Here is a 21,284-nt window from a genome sequence, read left to right on the forward strand (position 1 = left end):
ATTTAGGTAGAACGTGAGTTGTCAAACGTGTTAGAAACTTGTATGTTAATTATATGAACAGTGAGCTAATTTTAACACATATGCTTTGCAAAGACAGTTTAACATACCACTGGCACCTATATTACCCTTCCAAGACTGAGGTGTATAAGGTGAATGCAGGAAAGTGAAAAAAAGAAAAACAAAAGGCGTAAACAAAAAGAACAAAGCATAAGTTTAAACATGAGGCACATAGCCCTATGAGTATGCATGTGAGGTGGCAGCCAGGGCTGGATAGCGGGTCTGGTAACTTAGGCACGAGATGGTATGGTAAGTCTCTGTTCAGCCAACTCCCTACATCGAGAAGCACAAGATATATGCTGGGCAGTTCTTTGCAAGCATGTCTACAGGCTGACGTCAGGGTTGCTTGCTTCTACCCTCCACACGTTCACAGGGATTTATTTCCCCTCTCCATAGGCACGTTGGTTCTCAGGCATGTGTAGCTTTGCCCTTCCGGGGCCAGGAGCTGGGAAGTTGTTTGCTTCCATGTCTTTTGCGTCTCCGCTTCCGGGCACGCTGCAGAGAGGTCAGGTCGGTAGTGACTCTTGGACCAAGCCAGACTTTGGGTCACCATGCATAGGTCTGAGAGAGCTTGATATCTGGAGGGTGCTTTTCCGCCCTTCGCTTCTCGTGGCGTTCGGCCTTCCTCTTAGTCCTGTAGCGGTGGGGGACCTCACGTGCTTGTATCCACTCAAAAAAACACAGAAAAATTTATTTAAGGTGCTTGAGGCAGTTTTCAAATGTTGCTGCAGTAAACCTCTTGGGGTGGGTTCGTTGTGCACAGGCGCCATTTTGTGTCCTCGAGGTAAGCCCCTGTGATATCGCGGGGCTAGCGGTAGGGTCAGCTGAAGCAATCGGTTGTTTTCCAGTGGGGACAGGGATAACCCCCGCCGGTCAAGGGGGGTGGTTAGGAGGTCAGCTAAGTCCCACATTAAGCTTCGGAGAGAGAAGTGTGGCCGTCTCTCCTCTACTCCTTTACCAGTAGGCCGCAACAATGCGTGTTGGTTCTTGGCAGCTTATAAACTTGTGAAAGGTCCCAAATTGGTTGCTTGTTTGCCCACTTGTGGGTAGTGCAATTTGAGGAGAACCGTAGTATTTTTGCAGGTAATCTCGATTTTTGCGGGAGCTCGTGCTGCACATGTCCTATCTGCTCCATAGTCAGGCTCCGCCCCCCCAGATTTACCTATTCTTAGCATGCAGGGCTTTACTGATGGAATAGCATGTATGCTGAGAAGTGGTTGGCAAGTGAAAAGCAGCAATATAATCCTCCTTGTGGTTCTCCTATTTTAATTTAAAGCAACTAAGGGATATACACAGCAATCTTTGTGATGAACAACAGATAAACAACAACACGTGACATAATACACAGTGTCATGATTTATTTAACGAAAAAAAAGCCAAAGTGGAGAATCAATTTGTGAAAAACTAGGTACACCTTATTATTCAATAGTTTGTAGTACCACCTTTAGCAGTAATAATTTGAAGTAATATATTTCTGTATAACTTTATTAGTCTCTCACATCATTGTGGAGGAATTTCAGCCCACTCTTCTTTGCAATGTTGCTTCAGCTCATTGGCGTTTGCTGGCATTTGTTCATGCACAGCTCTCTTAAGGTCCTACCACAGCATTTCAATTGGGTTGAGACCTGGAATTTGATTGGGCCATTGCAACACCTTGATTCTTTTCTGTTTCAGACATTTTCTTGCTGGTGTGCTTAGGATCATTGTCCTGTTGCATAATACAATTTTGGCAAAGCTTTAGCTTGTGGACAGATGTACCCATATTTGACTCTAGTTTACTTTGAAATACAGAGGAAATCATGGTTCACTCAATGACTGCATGGTTCCCATGTTTTGTGGCTGCAAAATAAGCCCTAGTCATCACCCCTCCACCGCCATGCTTTACAGTTGGTATGAGGTGTTTGTGCTGATAAAACCGTGTGTTCTGGCCAGACATCTCTACTTTGGTCTTGTCTGTCCAAAAAATATTGTTCCAGAAGCCTGTGGTTTGTTCAGATGCAACTTTGCAGACCTAAGCCGTGTCGCCACGTTTTTTTTTTTTTATTAGAGAAGAGGATTTCTACTGTCAATCCTTCCAAACAAACCCCACCTGCTCAGTCTGTTTCTAAACATACTATCATGAACGTTAACATTTAATATACTAACTGAAGCCTGTAGAGATGTAACTCTAGTTTTTCTTTGTTTTGTTTTTTGTTGCAATTTCTCTGAGCATTGCCACTCCTGGGGAGATTGGCAACTGTTTTGAATGTTTTCTACTTTTGAATGATCTGTAGAATGATGGACTTTAAATTGTTTGGAAACGGCCTTATAAGCCTTCCTAGTTTGATGGACAACAACAACTGCGTCTCTGAGATCATTGCTGATGCTTTTCCTCCTTGGTATTGTGTTAACAACACCTGATTGCTTCAGACCAGCAAACTTCTAAAACTTTGGAGTTTATAGAGGTGTTCACACTGGCTGATGATCAATTAATCAAGGATATTTGATTAGCAGCACCTCTCTGTTACTAAGCCTCTTAATTCATATGGAAACAGTAAATGTGTTCTTAGCTTTTTACACATAGATTCTCCATTTGGGCTTTATTTTTATTAAATGAATCATGACACAATGTAATATGTCATGTGTTGTTCTTCATCTGAGGTTGTATTTTCTTAATTTTAAGAACTTCTAAGGAACATTTGATTGTTGTTATGCCCTAATATATAAAACCATATAATTTAAAGTGAGTGTACTTTCTTTTTCCCGTGACTATTTAAACCAGATCTGCTTCATTAAGCCATTAGTACATTAAATTAAATTGATCTATTATGTTTGATTATAGTTTCATTGTGCTTAAATTAGAACTATATAAAAAGAAATATTTAAAATTGCTGAATACTGTATACCAATATATAGGAGGATAATGAAGATATTTATTAAACATCAAACGCGTATAGCACGATCCTACTAATAAATGAGAGCACATTTTCAAAAGCTTTAAATACATTTTGCAGAACAAATCCTCACCTGTCCCATCTTCAGTGATTGTAGCTGTGGCTTTCAGTTCCATATGGAAGCCTGTTTTTGTGAGGGCTAACTCATCAGACGTGAGTTCTCTTGTAGTGCAACCAGATTTGTCCAGCTGGGATATTGAAGCACTTGTTAGTTTCACCCCATAATTCACAGAAGCAATGAATATTCATTATTGAGCTGAAGTGTACCCAGTGATTGTAGTCACCTCCTGCAAGGTAATAAAATCCCTATATAATAAAAAGGTAACCATCATAGTGCAGTATGTATATACAGAAATAAAAAAGGAAAAAGTATTGGGAAAACTCACAATCTCTAGAGCCTGTAAATTGGCTTTAACCCCTTAAGGACACATGACATGTGTGACATGTCATGATTCCCTTTTATTCCAGAAGTTTGGTCCTTAACGGGTTAAACTGTGAAGACATCAAACAAAGGTTTGAAAATACACTTTGCTTTTGGTAGATGTAGGCGCCAAGTGCACCTTGTTTGTATTAGCATAAAATAGGAGGAACCAAAATAATAAAATTATAATAAATTGTATTAGTATATACATATATATATTATATATATATATATAATTGTGAGACTTATTTGTGTCACTTCTGCTATTTCTGCAGGCATAGTGATGGAAGTGACAAGCCGCAATTGGGACTTGTGGGACTCACTCGCGTCACTACCGCTTCTCGCTGGGGACACTTGAAGACAGACTTTGACAAAGGCTGTTACCACTACAGAATGTGGCTACCTCTCCATCTTAGTTGAGACAGCTGGAAGTGGAGCCATAGATGCAAGACGGGCATGATTTGGAGAAAATCCCTGCGAGGGAGGACATTGTGCAACCGGAGGATTAATGCGCCGTCATGTTGGGACTTGCAGTCTCATATATCCTATCAATAAAGAGTTCCCTGCATCTTGTGATTGGCCCAATTTCAGATTCCATATATGGATGGGGGGATATCTATCAATTAAAGTTGGGTGGGATTCTAATTAGGACTTTTAGGAGGGTTATTGAAACCATACCTGAGGAAAACTGTATAACAGTTGAAACGCGTTTTGCTTCTATCTTTTATTTTATTTTATTATAGTGTATATACTAATAAAATGTAATTCAATTTCATTATGTTGGTTCCTGATATTTATGCTGCTACAAAAAAGCTGCTCTTGGGACCTATATCTATGAGAGGCAAAGTGTATCTTCAAGCCTTTGTTTGATGCCTTTACAGGTTAAAGCCAACATATAGGCTCTAGAGATTGTGAGCTTTCCCAATACTTTTCCCTTTTTTTATTCCTGTACATACATAAGGCATTATGATATCTCTCTTTTATATTATATAGGAATTGTATTACCTTGCAGGAGGTTACTATGATCACTATATGTTCTTCACTACCTCATTCATGTTGTTTGCATACCATTTATTTTAAGAGTAAGAAAAAACTTTATTTATCCTTAACTGTAATGTGTATTTAAAGAATATTCATTGTTGGCTTACTGTTAGGATTTGCTTTGTGGCAGCAAAGTGCCTGGACACTGATACAATGTATTTAGCTTTACTGCAGTACATTTAATAACTAAGGCCTTTTTTGACACTTATGGTGTGTGTATACATTTCACCATCATTTACTACTTTCTCTTTAAGTGATCCTATATGTAATTTAAATAGTTTTTAAAGGACTGATAGGGCTTGCTTCTGCTCCCTCTACATGTACATAACACAAAATTTAGAATGAATAAACAAGAAATGTATGGAATTCCAATTAATTATTGGACGTTATAGTGCAAATATTGCCTGGAGTGAATTATGGTTTAAAATCCATTGCAAAATGTTGTATGTTGTATGCTGAGGCTTTACCAAATTGGGATACCTCGTATTGTCCTAAGACATAGGATAGAGGTTCACCAGAGAAACGAGGGGTTTTAGCTCTCTAAAGAAAGAAACAAAAATAATAAATTGTGGTATGGTTAAAACTCTACTTTTAATATATATATATATAACTGTCATTCTTTTAACTTTTTATATATATATATATATATATATACATATATATATATATATACAACACAACTGTCATTCTTTTAACTTTTTATATATATATATATATATATATATATATATATATATATATAAAGTTAAAAGAATGACAGTTGTGTTTAAAGTTCTTAGACCAATCAGTAGTGTAATATCTTGATTCGATATATAGTGTATATTCTTTCAATGCATAAAGTTGGAATAAGAAAAAAGTAAATTCTCTAAACATTCAGTAGTGATTAAAAAAACAAAAACCTTTCTAGGATGGAGAGTGCTACATTAGTTGTCAACCTGATAAAAAAAAGATGCAATTTCATTATTTTATCAACAAAGCTGCATGTGACTTATCATATAGACCACACAAGGTCACTGAGGCAACACATTCAGTCCTTTGCTTCCTTTAAATTTAAGATTACTTAGCAGAAGAACCACACAAGGTCACTGGCTAAATGTACTGTCAACCTACACAAGTGAAATCCAATACACTTTTGACCATGTGTCAGCAGGAGTCACTCTGAAGTGTCCTGGTATACAATTACCTTGTAGATTCTAAAGAGAATTAATCAAAATTTTGAAAGGTAAGTTCATATAAATATGATTAGGGAAGTCTCCTGAGTAAAACAGTACCCCCATGTATAGGTTTTAGGGTGTGATAGAAAGTAACAAGGTTAAATATATATATATATATATATATATATATATATATATATATATATATATATATATATATATATATATATATATATATATAATAAACAATACACAAGATCCAGAGCACTCTCCTATCTACTAAACAGCAACTTCAATGTTGACAGATTTTATTAGTTTAGGCAGTACCCCTGCTACATTCTGTACAAGCTGTAAATTTACAAATTTTTAGTAGAAGGCATGGTAGAGAGATCAACAAGTTTTCAATAAAGAACAAGAGGTCATCCGTGTAAGCTGTGGTTTTGTGTTCTATTCCTTTCTAGTGGAATCCACTGATATCTGGAATACGTCTAACTGATGCCAGCGATAAGGCAAAAAAAAGGGTTGAGAGTGGACATCCCTGTTTAGTGCCATTGTAAATCATGAACTCATCTGTAAGTGCTCCATTGACCCTGACTCTAGTGTTTGGGCACGCATACAGTGCCCTTATCTACTCTAAGAGTCTGTGTCCAAATCTCATCCTGTGTAGTGATGCCATCATGAAGGACCAGTCCACCCAGTCAAATGCCTTCTCCGCATCTGTTGACAATAAGAGTAGTTGCCTACCTTCCCTCGTAGTCAAATATTGTATAGAGAACAATCTGAGGGTACAGTCACTTGCTTCTCTCTCTGAAATAAATCCTGTTTGATCCATGCGGACTAATCACAAAAGTAAAGATTGTAGCCTGGTTGCTGATATTTTAGAGTAGAGCATGATAATGACATTAATAATTAGATTGGTTGATTACTCCTGCATTGCTATTGATAAAAATGTCCTCCCCTTGTTAAGGCGTTGAATGCTTTTGTCAACTGGGGTATCAATAGATGTACAAATTTCTTGTAGTAACCTAAGAAAAACTCATCAGGGCCTGGAGCCCTACCCATGTTAGCTGCTTTCATCACTCCTTGTACCTCATCATTTGTAATAAGTGATGCTGTGACAGCATCTGGAGATTACATTGCAAGGTATCGCTGTTTGCCGTTTTGCAAGAGGATACAGCTCCAGCATCTGAAATGTTATCAAGTGCCGAGTAGTAGTTCTGTAATTGCTTTATGATCTCTCCAGGGAACTGGGTCATTGTGCCATTGGACTTTCTTAACCAATATACCTGGGTGTGTGTCTGTTGACCTTTCAACATTCTTGCCAGGAGACCGCCTCACTTGTAGGCATGCGTGTAAAAGAAAGCTTTGGAGCATTGAAGCTGTCACAAGAGCTTGCATTCCAATAGCTGTGACAACTTTCTTCGTGTTTCGAGTAATTCCTTATATGTTCTTTCCACCAGGGTCCGTTTGTCCCAGACAAAGATGCAATTTTGGCGGCGAAACGCTTCAGCCTTTTTTGCTTCACATTTATTTCACTTATGATTTGAGCACCTTTTTATTCACTAGATTTTGGACTTTTATTGGGACTTTTTTTCTTGTTTGGCGGTATTGTTATATTGTATATACTTTCTAGTATTTTCACTGCTTTTATCCTTGGCCAGATTTTGCGGTGTGATACTGTGTTATACTTAATTTATTTATACCTGCCTCTTATTTGTCCCTATTAAATAAAATATTTCACATTATTATCTTCTCGTGGAATTCAAGTTCTTCACAAGAAGTTTATCGAGAGCCTGGATAGGCACCCAAGGGCGATATACACAGAGCCTATTAGGCTCCAGCCTTGTGAGTTTATTCCTCATATACTTTATACATTGTGTATTTGTTTATATGGAAAACACTATGTATTTTTCATTTGTTTTACAGGTGTAATTATTATACCCATATCTGCTATAGGTGGTATATCTATATACTGTAATTTTTAGTGTGTGTGAATCCTTTTAATCTTTCACCTTATTCACTAGATTAGTTGAGGTAAGGGATAACTCCTTAGTAAAAAATTATTGGAGGTTGAAGGGTCTATTAATAATTACCATGGTGAATAGAACATGCTGGGGAAGACTAACTAAACAACTTTTCGTATTATGCCTAATTGATTTTTGTTGTCAATGTTTCTTTTATTGAGGCAAGCGTTAATAGGGGTACAGAATGAAGAAGAGGGGATGCATGTTATTTAAACAGGATGGGTGCATGATAACACAATGTAACATCTCCTATAAATGACAGCAAGTTTAGAGTAATAGTTGTTAAAGTAAAACAGGATTACATATTAGACATGTCTACATTAAGCACTAATTGATTTCTGAACATCTAGTCTTATATCAGATTTATTTATATTTTATATATATCATGTAAATATATTTTTTATTTTAAGATTTATTTTAAATAACTTTGGTGGCATATTATCCGAATAGGTCTATTGGGTCCCAGTTTCTATCTCTCTAATGGAAAATCTTTTATTCTAATACTATTGTGGTTATACATTGAACACAAGTGGGTTGTTATTTGATATTTTTCACTCCACCATTTCCACCCGGTGTATCACCAGATGTCTTTGGTAGTTTTTTCAAATAAGACCTTTTGCCTGCTCTTTGCACCATCAGGGGTCATCCCTGTCTAAGATCCTGGTGAATTTCTCCTTCTGTGAAAATGGTTGGTTTATATGTACCTTCTTAAATTGAAACCCACAGTGTTTATCCCCCCATCATGCACCACAGCCTCATTGCTTTTTAATGTTGCATATGTATTGTCTCCCACTCTAATTTTTCTAATCGTTGCATAGTCTAATAAAGTTGTTCTGCCATTATTTCATCTATTGTCGGAATATCCATCTTTGGACTCAAATGCCCTTAATGGGCCTATTTGTCTATGTTGTAATCTGATTGAACTGTTGTAGTTACTCCTAATTGGAGCCTTGTAGGCATGGTTATTTGGTTCCCTAGTGGTACCTTTTTGTTATTGAGCTCTGCTATAAGTTTTTGTGACTCTTTTTTCTTATTCATTGTTAATTGTATCAGTCAAACTGTCATTCTTTTAACTATATATATATACTGTTATATATATAAAGAAGAAGACTAATAGTGAGATAGTAACACCCACAAAGATAAACCAGGTGGGTGTCTATACCACAGAATGATATCTCAGAACTTAAAGTCAAAATAATTGTGGGATATACCCTTTATTAAGCCGCTTACGGACAAAACAGAAACATAGTGTAAAAATAGTGAAAAACTCGTGTAAATTATAAGTGAATTAAAAACTGGGTGGATGCAGTATGGGTATTCCACAATAGTAATGGGGGTGACAAGGGAAATATCTGAAGTATAGTATTAAGTTAGGATACGGTATATATTATAATCTATACTAAGACAGATATTTCAAGCACCCTAGCCCTACGTACATAGAGGGCTTTGTGGATATCCCGGCTAATAAACGTGGGGCCACAGTTGTTATTAATAGACTCTAATGGTAGGTATACGCAATTAGGAACAAACACCCCTAGTTCCTATATAAATATATACAGTTAATAACAGACCCACATAGCCTCTATGTAATCATATGGTGTCCGTCCAAATGTATGTTGATTCAGTAAAGTCTATATTAAGTTTGGAAGAGAGTGTACTCTGTTGAATACTACTCTATATTTATACAGCAGAGTATCGGTATATCAGGAGCTGCTCAATTAGTCAGGGCAAAAAAGCAATACCCATCAGTCTATATACAGCTCCAGTGGATAGTAGATGGGAGTACTTCTCACCAGATATTACCAGATATTACCAGGTTTGGGTGCCTCAAAAGTAAACTTAATATTTCTCTCTAGTAGCCTACAGAGAGTAATCATACCCTAGTCTCGACAAGACATTCAGTTCGATTAGTTATAATGCAGTTTTTATTGCCTGCTGAACAGCTGATAGTACAGGGTATGCCTGTGGGACTTAAATATAACACACATATATAGAGTGCCTCCCAAGGAGGTCAGCAGTAGTATTGAGTACATACATCGGTTGGAGTATATGGAGCAGCCGGTCCAGCCCCTATGTACACTTAATTTAAGCTGCTATTTCAAAACAGCCTACCACTATACAGTGCTACACAGTGCAGGAGAGTAATCCAGCTAACCATGATATTGTCCCACTCAGGTCTCACTCATAAGTATATTCAAAATATCCAAAGAATAAAAATAAAATTAAACTGCTGCTTCAAGGCAGCCTAGCGTTATATGTACCCCACAGACTGTCTAGCTGACCAGAGAGGTTAGTATTGCCTCCAAAGCGTCTATTTCCCTATATGTGAACACAAACTGCAAAGTTCCCTGTTCATTAGTGCTACCAGGACTGACTACTATTGCTGCTAGAAGAAAAAGGTAGCCTAACAGTCTCCAATCAAAGCATAGTCAGTTGGTCCATAACCAGAGCAAAATTCCCCCGTTATTAGTTAGCCAAATGCATCCCCCAGTATTAAAAATAACGGCAAAACGCTCGACGCGCGTTTCGGCGTGCTCACACGCCTTTGTCAAGAGCTCCTGGCACAGCTGGGAGGAGATGAATATAAGCCGAGGGGAGTCCCGCCCATCTATCCGTGCCTTCCAATCGGCACGGTTGCGGATTAGCAGAGGGCGGGATTAGACCCCGATACACGTATTCCTCCCTCATAGGCTCATTGTTTGGAGAGTCACGTGTCTCCGGTATAGCGATCGCGTTAGTTGTCACCATGGTGACGTAAACATCCTCATGGTGTGCGCGCGCAGTACATAGTAGCTGCACAGCGTCCTAGATTTGGAAACCTAATAACCCCAAGCAGTCTCCATTAGTTATGCCCTAAACAGGGCGATATAACTGAGCTGACTTCAATTAGTGATGGGAGATTTAGCATAGTAGTAATAGTAGTTGGTCCCTTTTCTTCACAGGAGAATCAATGATTATCTCAATCTAAAAAGGGGGGGAGTGTATTCATTCCCAAAAAAATTCACCAGGAGTCTTCCATGCAGAGTGTCATTCTCTGTAGTGGTTTACTACATATGTGTAGATGACCCTTTGGGGTAACGTTCACCATAGACACTGTGCTAAATGAGTTGATTGAGTCTTAAGGTCCAAGATATCTTTTCATTTATATTTATATATTGACTAGCATAGGAGATTGATGAGAAAATTTCTCTTGTATCCTTTTATGGACGCAAGTGTACATATATCTACTCATCTATATGTTCCATAGTCGTCATCTTGGTATGTTGGACCTGTGCCAGGTATAGGGTATATACAGTACAAAATTATTATATGTAAATCAAAAAAATTATAATAATCAAATGACAATATTTACAGGTAACGGCTTCTCTTAACAGAGTAATGCCGTTCATTTATCTGTTTGTGTTAGCTGGAATCTTGATATTTTTTACTTTTTACGTAATTTATATACGTATGTGTTTGCATGGTCAGGGAGGGTCACGGGATTAGGAGTGGACCCTGTACTGGTGGTTATATATAGGGAGAAAAAGAAAAGCCTTCATTTAGGCCTTTTGGGCTCAGGGTCTTAAGTTTATATATCCACCTACACTCCTTTTGGCGTAACAGTTTGTCAAAATCGCCTCGTCTCTGATCCCGTTTTACCCATTCCAATCCGCAAAACCTAATCTCACTAGAGACACCCTCATGGAAATTCTTCAGGTGTCTGGAGATGGGGGTTTCCATGCGGTTTTTTGGGGACCTTACGTGCTCTTTGATCCGTTCCTTGAGTGGTCTAAAGGTTTTACCCACATATAACATATTACAGCTGCAGACTAGAAGGTATACCACCCCAGCTGTATTACAGTTGAAAAAATGGGTAATCTCAAAAACTTGTTGTCCATCACTGTCTTGGACTTTTTTAGAATCACGCAGAATATACTTGCACGCGACACATCTGCCGCACCCGAAAGAGCCACATGGAGGATTACGGCTTTAGAGGATTGCTTTAGAGCTAAGGACGTCTTTCAGGTGGACATCCTTCAGGAGGATGGGCCAGAATTTCTCAATAGAGTTCTTCACTGTGTTCCACCCTGTATCGTAAGTTCCAATCATACGGATGAGCTTATCAGATGGTATTTTCGGTTGGTCCAGGATAAGGCCATCTCTATCCATTTCTAAGGCCCGTCTATATGCCTTTTTTAGACATTTATTCGGGTATCCTTTTTCGCGGAATTGTTGTCTTAATAGGGCTGCTTTTATTTTAAAGTCCGATAAGTCTGTACAATTCCTGCGTACTCTTAAGTATTGCCCAACTGGTATGCCCTGCTTCAAAGGCCTAGGGTGACAACTATCCCATCTCAAGAGTGCATTAGATGCAGTTGGCTTCTTATAAAGGGTTGTTTTCAGAAAGCCATTTGTATTAATAGAGATGGTTATGTCCAGGAAATTCAATGATTGTCCCCCAAATTCTGCTGTAAATTTGAGGTTCTCTTCATTGATGTTCAAAAGGGAGACAAACTCATTAAACTCATCTTCTATGCCCAGCCAGACAATGAAAACATCATCTATATACCTAAGCCATGTATGTATTTTAGGTATATATCCCAAGAGGGTATCTGATTTCATAATTTGTGACTCCCACCAGCCTAGATGGAGATTGGCATAGGACGGTGCACACGCCGTGCCCATTGCCGTCCCCCTTATTTGGTGGTAGAACTTGTCGTGAAACAAAAAATAATTATGGGATAGGATATACCCCAGTAGTTTCAGTACAAATTTTGTATGGGGGGTATGGATTGGGCCTCTCTGATCTAAGAAGTATTTTGTGTGCTCAATGCCTCGTTCATGGGGAATTGAGGAATACAATGCCTCAACATCAAGGCTACACAGTCTTGCTGACATTGGTAGCTTTAGATTCGAAAAAAGTGACAGTGCCTGTTTTGTGTCCCTAATATACGAGGGTAGTTGTTCCACAAAAGGTCTCAGTATTTTTTCGATATAGAGACTACCGTTCTGTGTTAGGTTGTCAACACCAGAGACGATGGGACGACCCGGTGGGTGTTCTGTGTCTTTATGGATTTTGGGCAGGCAGTAGAAGGTTGCTATCCTGGGACAACGATTCAAGATGAATTCGTATTCGTCCCCGGACAGCAACCCCCCACTGCGGCCCTCATCCAATATCTCCTTGTATTTAGTTAGAAAGAGATTTGTGGGGTCGGTTTTCAGCAACTTATATGTATCATCATTTCCCAATACTCTTTGTACCATGTTTTCATAATCAGGTGTATTCATGACCACCACGTTGCCCCCCTTATCGGCTGGTTTAATGACCAGCTGGTCATTCTCTTTCAATGACTTCAAAGCTGTTTGTTCAGTTCTGGATAGGTTGTCATTGGGGAACGATTCGAAGTTACCACTGTCTAAACCCTCGATTTCACTCTTAACTGCTTCTAAGAACAGATCCAGGTTCCTAAAGCTAGAGAAGTTAGGAGTGAATCGGCTCTTGGGTTTCAATTTAGTGTATTCAGTATGTAGGTGGATGTCATTTTCGTCCAAAAGAGATACTAATGTGTTCACCAACGTTAGATCTTTACAAGATAGACCATAGGCTCTTGCTTTTTTCTCTTCATTAATAGTGTGATATTTATGTAAGGCCAGTTTTCGTACGAATAAATGTAGATCTTTGATCCAAGTGAATTTGTCGAAAACGGGCGTTGGTATTCTTTGGATATTTTGAATATACTTATGAGTGAGACCTGAGTGGGACAATATCATGGTTAGCTGGATTACTCTCCTGCACTGTGTAGCACTGTATAGTGGTAGGCTGTTTTGAAATAGCAGCTTAAATTAAGTGTACATAGGGGCTGGACCGGCTGCTCCATATACTCCAACCGATGTATGTACTCAATACTACTGCTGACCTCCTTGGGATGCACTCTATATATGTGTGTTATATTTAAGTCCCACAGGCATACCCTGTACTATCAGCTGTTCAGCAGGCAATAAAAACTGCATTATAACTAATCGAACTGAATGTCTTGTCGAGACTAGGGTATGATTACTCTCTGTAGGCTACTAGAGAGAAATATTAAGTTTACTTTTGAGGCACCCAAACCTGGTAATATCTGGTAATATCTGGTGAGAAGTACTCCCATCTACTATCCACTGGAGCTGTATATAGACTGATGGGTATTGCTTTTTTGCCCTGACTAATTGAGCAGCTCCTGATATACCGATACTCTGCTGTATAAATATAGAGTAGTATTCAACAGAGTACACTCTCTTCCAAACTTAATATAGACTTTACTGAATCAACATACATTTGGACGGACACCATATGATTACATAGAGGCTATGTGGGTCTGTTATTAACTGTATATATTTATATAGGAACTAGGGGTGTTTGTTCCTAATTGCGTATACCTACCATTAGAGTCTATTAATAACAACTGTGGCCCCACGTTTATTAGCCGGGATATCCACAAAGCCCTCTATGTACGTAGGGCTAGGGTGCTTGAAATATCTGTCTTAGTATAGATTTTAATATATACCGTATCCTAACTTAATACTATACTTCAGATATTTCCCTTGTCACCCCCATTACTATTGTGGAATACCCATACTGCATCCACCCAGTTTTTAATTCACTTATAATTTACACGAGTTTTTCACTATTTTTACACTATGTTTCTGTTTTGTCCGTAAGCGGCTTAATAAAGGGTATATCCCACAATTATTTTGACTTTAAGTTCTGAGATATCATTCTGTGGTATAGACACCCACCTGGTTTATCTTTGTGGGTGTTACTATCTCACTATTAGTCTTCTTCTTTCACTAACGTTTGGGGTCCATGCCCCCTGATATCTCTGTAACCCCTCAGGAATATAGGTGTGGACTTGATCCACCCCATAGTGTTCCTCTCTTGTCTTTGTATTAATTTTTAGGTTTTAATACCTGGGTTACAAATCAATAAACCTTTACTAGACAATGGCAGGTTTTTTATCAAACAAACAGGACTTTAATATCTGGTGTAAGGACGCGGATAATGTGTTCTCTAATGAAAATCTAGAAAGAGGCCAGACATCAACTGATATTTACTATTCATTTAATTCAGTTACCAAGTTATATAAACAACAAATAAAAACATGTTGGGAGATTTCCTCACTTGATAATTACATCAAAAAAGAAATGATCCCTAGGGGTCTTAGGGTTCGTAATATCCCGACAACTTACAATGAGAATCCTGAGTTCACTAAACAGTGGGAACTAGCAGCTGGAATGTGTTCCATGAAATTCATGGAGATAATCTGTACCTTCGAAAAAGAAAAACTAGGTAATGTGAATCAAAAATTAGACGAAGAAATTGATAAGCTTAATCAATTTAAAAGCGAATCGAACTTCGTAATCCTAGAAAGTAAACTTAAGAATAATCTTGATAGATATCAAGAATCCATCAAAACTAGAAAGCACCATAAATTCATGAGGGACCTTAAGGACTACCAATTGGGGAATGTGTATAGATTTCCAAATCGACGTCTGAGAACCAACTCTGAGAATAATCTGACGTCAGACTATGACTCCTCAGATACAGATTCTAATGCACAACAGACGCCAGTAGATGTACAACAAACACCCTCAACCTCCAACCCAAACAACCCCCGAGGTATCCTTAAGAAAGGCGTTAATTTTTTAGAGTTGGGTCAACAAGAAGACATCCCCAACTACCAAACACGCTATCAATTCAGGAACCCGAGCAGGGGAGGAGGAGGGAGGGGGAGAGGAAGGACTCGCAGGAGACGCTACTAACTATAAATGCGAAGACCCCAATAACCCCGACACAAAAACAACATGTGATAAACCTGTCCACACATGAGCTGAATGTTCATCATATTAGGGTTCTTGAGAGGGGATTGTCCTTTGTACCAACGCCCGTTTTCGACAAATTCACTTGGATCAAAGATCTACATTTATTCGTACGAAAACTGGCCTTACATAAATATCACACTATTAATGAAGAGAAAAAAGCAAGAGCCTATGGTCTATCTTGTAAAGATCTAACGTTGGTGAACACATTAGTATCTCTTTTGGACGAAAATGACATCCACCTACATACTGAATACACTAAATTGAAACCCAAGAGCCGATTCACTCCTAACTTCTCTAGCTTTAGGAACCTGGATCTGTTCTTAGAAGCAGTTAAGAGTGAAATCGAGGGTTTAGACAGTGGTAACTTCGAATCGTTCCCCAATGACAACCTATCCAGAACTGAACAAACAGCTTTGAAGTCATTGAAAGAGAATGACCAGCTGGTCATTAAACCAGCCGATAAGGGGGGCAACGTGGTGGTCATGAATACACCTGATTATGAAAACATGGTACAAAGAGTATTGGGAAATGATGATACATATAAGTTGCTGAAAACCGACCCCACAAATCTCTTTCTAACTAAATACAAGGAGATATTGGATGAGGGCCGCAGTGGGGGGTTGCTGTCCGGGGACGAATACGAATTCATCTTGAATCGTTGTCCCAGGATAGCAACCTTCTACTGCCTGCCCAAAATCCATAAAGACACAGAACACCCACCGGGTCGTCCCATCGTCTCTGGTGTTGACAACCTAACACAGAACGGTAGTCTCTATATCGAAAAAATACTGAGACCTTTTGTGGAACAACTACCCTCGTATATTAGGGACACAAAACAGGCACTGTCACTTTTTTCGAATCTAAAGCTACCAATGTCAGCAAGACTGTGTAGCCTTGATGTTGAGGCATTGTATTCCTCAATTCCCCATGAACGAGGCATTGAGCACACAAAATACTTCTTAGATCAGAGAGGCCCAATCCATACCCCCCATACAAAATTTGTACTGAAACTACTGGGGTATATCCTATCCCATAATTATTTTTTGTTTCACGACAAGTTCTACCACCAAATAAGGGGGACGGCAATGGGCACGGCGTGTGCACCGTCCTATGCCAATCTCCATCTAGGCTGGTGGGAGTCACAAATTATGAAATCAGATACCCTCTTGGGATATATACCTAAAATACATACATGGCTTAGGTATATAGATGATGTTTTCATTGTCTGGCTGGGCATAGAAGATGAGTTTAATGAGTTTGTCTCCCTTTTGAACATCAATGAAGAGAACCTCAAATTTACAGCAGAATTTGGGGGACAATCATTGAATTTCCTGGACATAACCATCTCTATTAATACAAATGGCTTTCTGAAAACAACCCTTTATAAGAAGCCAACTGCATCTAATGCACTCTTGAGATGGGATAGTTGTCACCCTAGGCCTTTGAAGCAGGGCATACCAGTTGGGCAATACTTAAGAGTACGCAGGAATTGTACAGACTTATCGGACTTTAAAATAAAAGCAGCCCTATTAAGACAACAATTCCGCGAAAAAGGATACCCGAATAAATGTCTAAAAAAGGCATATAGACGGGCCTTAGAAATGGATAGAGATGGCCTTATCCTGGACCAACCGAAAATACCATCTGATAAGCTCATCCGTATGATTGGAACTTATGATACAGGGTGGAACACAGTGAAGAACTCTATTGAGAAATTCTGGCCCATCCTCCTGAAGGATGTCCACCTGAAAGACGTCCTTAGCTCTAAAGCAACCATTACAGCTCGTAGAGGCAAAAACCTCCGCGATATACTAGTACCAAGTCATTTTTCAACGAAACAGACTAAAGCAACATGGTTAGGCCGTAATCCTCCATGTGGCTCTTTCGGGTGCGGCAGATGTGTCGCGTGCAAGTATATTCTGCGTGATTCTAAAAAAGTCCAAGACAGTGATGGACAACAAGTTTTTGAGATTACCCATTTTTTCAACTGTAATACAGCTGGGGTGGTATACCTTCTAGTCTGCAGCTGTAATATGTTATATGTGGGTAAAACCTTTAGACCACTCAAGGAACGGATCAAAGAGCACGTAAGGTCCCCAAAAAACCGCATGGAAACCCCCATCTCCAGACACCTGAAGAATTTCCATGAGGGTGTCTCTAGTGAGATTAGGTTTTGCGGATTGGAATGGGTAAAACGGGATCAGAGACGAGGCGATTTTGACAAACTGTTACGCCAAAAGGAGTGTAGGTGGATATATAAACTTAAGACCCTGAGCCCAAAAGGCCTAAATGAAGGCTTTTCTTTTTCTCCCTATATATAACCACCAGTACAGGGTCCACTCCTAATCCCGTGACCCTCCCTGACCATGCAAACACATACGTATATAAATTACGTAAAAAGTAAAAAATATCAAGATTCCAGCTAACACAAACAGATAAATGAACGGCATTACTCTGTTAAGAGAAGCCGTTACCTGTAAATATTGTCATTTGATTATTATAATTTTTTTGATTTACATATAATAATTTTGTACTGTATATACCCTATACCTGGCACAGGTCCAACATACCAAGATGACGACTATGGAACATATAGATGAGTGGATATATGTACACTTGCGTCCATAAAAGGATACAAGAGAAATTTTCTCATCAATCTCCTATGCTAGTCAATATATAAATATAAATGAAAAGATATCTTGGACCTTAAGACTCAATCAACTCATTTAGCACAGTGTCTATGGTGAACGTTACCCCAAAGGGTCATCTACACATATGTAGTAAACCACTACAGAGAATGACACTCTGCATGGAAGACTCCTGGTGAATTTTTTTGGGAATGAATACACTCCCCCCCTTTTTAGATTGAGATAATCATTGATTCTCCTGTGAAGAAAAGGGACCAACTACTATTACTACTATGCTAAATCTCCCATCACTAATTGAAGTCAGCTCAGTTATATCGCCCTGTTTAGGGCATAACTAATGGAGACTGCTTGGGGTTATTAGGTTTCCAAATCTAGGACGCTGTGCAGCTACTATGTACTGCGCGCGCACACCATGAGGATGTTTACGTCACCATGGTGACAACTAACGCGATCGCTATACCGGAGACACGTGACTCTCCAAACAATGAGCCTATGAGGGAGGAATACGTGTATCGGGGTCTAATCCCGCCCTCTGCTAATCCGCAACCGTGCCGATTGGAAGGCACGGATAAATGGGCGGGACTCCCCTCGGCTTATATTCATCTCCTCCCAGCTGTGCCAGGAGCTCTTGACAAAGGCGTGTGAGCACGCCGAAACGCGCGTCGAGCGTTTTGCCGTTATTTTTAATACTGGGGGATGCATTTGGCTAACTAATAACGGGGGAATTTTGCTCTGGTTATGGACCAACTGACTATGCTTTGATTGGAGACTGTTAGGCTACCTTTTTCTTCTAGCAGCAATAGTAGTCAGTCCTGGTAGCACTAATGAACAGGGAACTTTGCAGTTTGTGTTCACATATAGGGAAATAGACGCTTTGGAGGCAATACTAACCTCTCTGGTCAGCTAGACAGTCTGTGGGGTACATATAACGCTAGGCTGCCTTGAAGCAGCAGTTTAATTTTATTTTTATTCTTTGGATATTTTGAATATACTTATGAGTGAGACCTGAGTGGGACAATATCATGGTTAGCTGGATTACTCTCCTGCACTGTGTAGCACTGTATAGTGGTAGGCTGTTTTGAAATAGCAGCTTAAATTAAGTGTACATAGGGGCTGGACCGGCTGCTCCATATACTCCAACCGATGTATGTACTCAATACTACTGCTGACCTCCTTGGGAGGCACTCTATATATGTGTGTTATATTTAAGTCCCACAGGCATACCCTGTACTATCAGCTGTTCAGCAGGCAATAAAAACTGCATTATAACTAATCGAACTGAATGTCTTGTCGAGACTAGGGTATGATTACTCTCTGTAGGCTACTAGAGAGAAATATTAAGTTTACTTTTGAGGCACCCAAACCTGGTAATATCTGGTAATATCTGGTGAGAAGTACTCCCATCTACTATCCACTGGAGCTGTATATAGACTGATGGGTATTGCTTTTTTGCCCTGACTAATTGAGCAGCTCCTGATATACCGATACTCTGCTGTATAAATATAGAGTAGTATTCAACAGAGTACACTCTCTTCCAAACTTAATATAGACTTTACTGAATCAACATACATTTGGACGGACACCATATGATTACATAGAGGCTATGTGGGTCTGTTATTAACTGTATATATTTATATAGGAACTAGGGGTGTTTGTTCCTAATTGCGTATACCTACCATTAGAGTCTATTAATAACAACTGTGGCCCCACGTTTATTAGCCGGGATATCCACAAAGCCCTCTATGTACGTAGGGCTAGGGTGCTTGAAATATCTGTCTTAGTATAGATTATAATATATACCGTATCCTAACTTAATACTATACTTCAGATATTTCCCTTGTCACCCCCATTACTATTGTGGAATACCCATACTGCATCCACCCAGTTTTTAATTCACTTATAATTTACACGAGTTTTTCACTATTTTTACACTATGTTTCTGTTTTGTCCGTAAGCGGCTTAATAAAGGGTATATCCCACAATTATTTTGACTTTAAGTTCTGAGATATCATTCTGTGGTATAGACACCCACCTGGTTTATCTTTGTGGGTGTTACTATCTCACTATTAGTCTTCTTCTTTCACTAACGTTTGGGGTCCATGCCCCCTGATATCTCTGTAACCCCTCAGGAATATAGGTGTGGACTTGATCCACCCCATAGTGTTCCTCTCTTGTCTTTTTGTTATATATATAAGTTAAGCTTTACCCATACCACAAATTATTATTTTTGAAGCAGCTACAGAATCCCAAATTATTGCACAATATAATATATATGAATATAGTAGACCATAGAATTTAAAGTGATATTGTAGACCCCTAAAGCACTCTAGCTTTGGGAAGTACTTTAGTAACATACCGCTTTGTCCAATTTAAAACAATGTTTTATAATAATTTAGGTATACACCCTGGCTATCAAGCTGACAGCCAAGAGCGCTTCCTGATTCACTCTGAATGGCCAATCGAGGGATGCTTTGGTGCAATGCTTCCCGATGAGAAGCATTCTATTGGGTGGTCATCACTATAGCATTTGAATGGCACATTCAAGACAATTGCTGTTCTTATGCCAATTCCAGACATAGATTGAGCAAGGCTGTTGTGACTGGCAGATGATTAGTGGAGAGAGAGGACTTGTCATTGCACAAAAATGTAAGTTAACGTTATTTTTTTATTTTTGCTAGGGTAAAGGGGGGGGGGGGAGACTTTAGAGGATTAAAGGAAAACTCCAAACATTAAACTCAAACATAATATTGCAAAGCACTGTGGAATATGTTGACACTATAAATGCCATTAAAGGGATTCTATAGTGCCAGGAAAACAAGGCAGTTTCCCTGGCACTATAGTATCCTACATGACCCCCTCAGTCGCCTCCCCCCTCCCCCCAACCCATGGCACTAAAGGGGTTAACACCCCTTAAGTCACTTACCTGAACCCAGTCCTTCAGTGCTGGGTTGGGCACCCCCCACTCTCCTCATCCGGAATGCGCATGTGCTTCAATGGCCGCAGATGGGGAGAAATCTGGTGCTGGAAGTCCGCATGCAGAGTGTGAGGACATCCAGCATCAGATACTGGACCGAAGGTTTGTTTCAATTCAGAAAGTCCCTCTAGTGGCTGTCTAGAAGACAGCCACTAGAAGTGGAGTTAACCCTCTGAGGTAATTATTGCAG

The 21,284-nt window shown here is 39.3% G+C and overlaps 1 protein-coding gene across 1 annotated transcript in view; it reads right to left on the reverse strand.

Moving 5' to 3' along the window:
• Nucleotides 1-21,284, reverse strand: part of LOC134575461 (alpha-2-macroglobulin-like) — a 128,485-nt gene that overhangs the window by 88,828 nt on the left and 18,373 nt on the right. The window contains exon 9 of the mRNA XM_063434755.1: nucleotides 3,064-3,178. Within this exon, the coding sequence (XP_063290825.1) occupies nucleotides 3,064-3,178 (115 nt within the window). The remainder of the gene's footprint in view (nucleotides 1-3,063; nucleotides 3,179-21,284) is intronic.

The sequence above is a fragment of the Pelobates fuscus genome, chromosome 10, assembly GCF_036172605.1.
Source record: "Pelobates fuscus isolate aPelFus1 chromosome 10, aPelFus1.pri, whole genome shotgun sequence".
Lineage (NCBI taxonomy): Eukaryota > Metazoa > Chordata > Amphibia > Anura > Pelobatidae > Pelobates > Pelobates fuscus.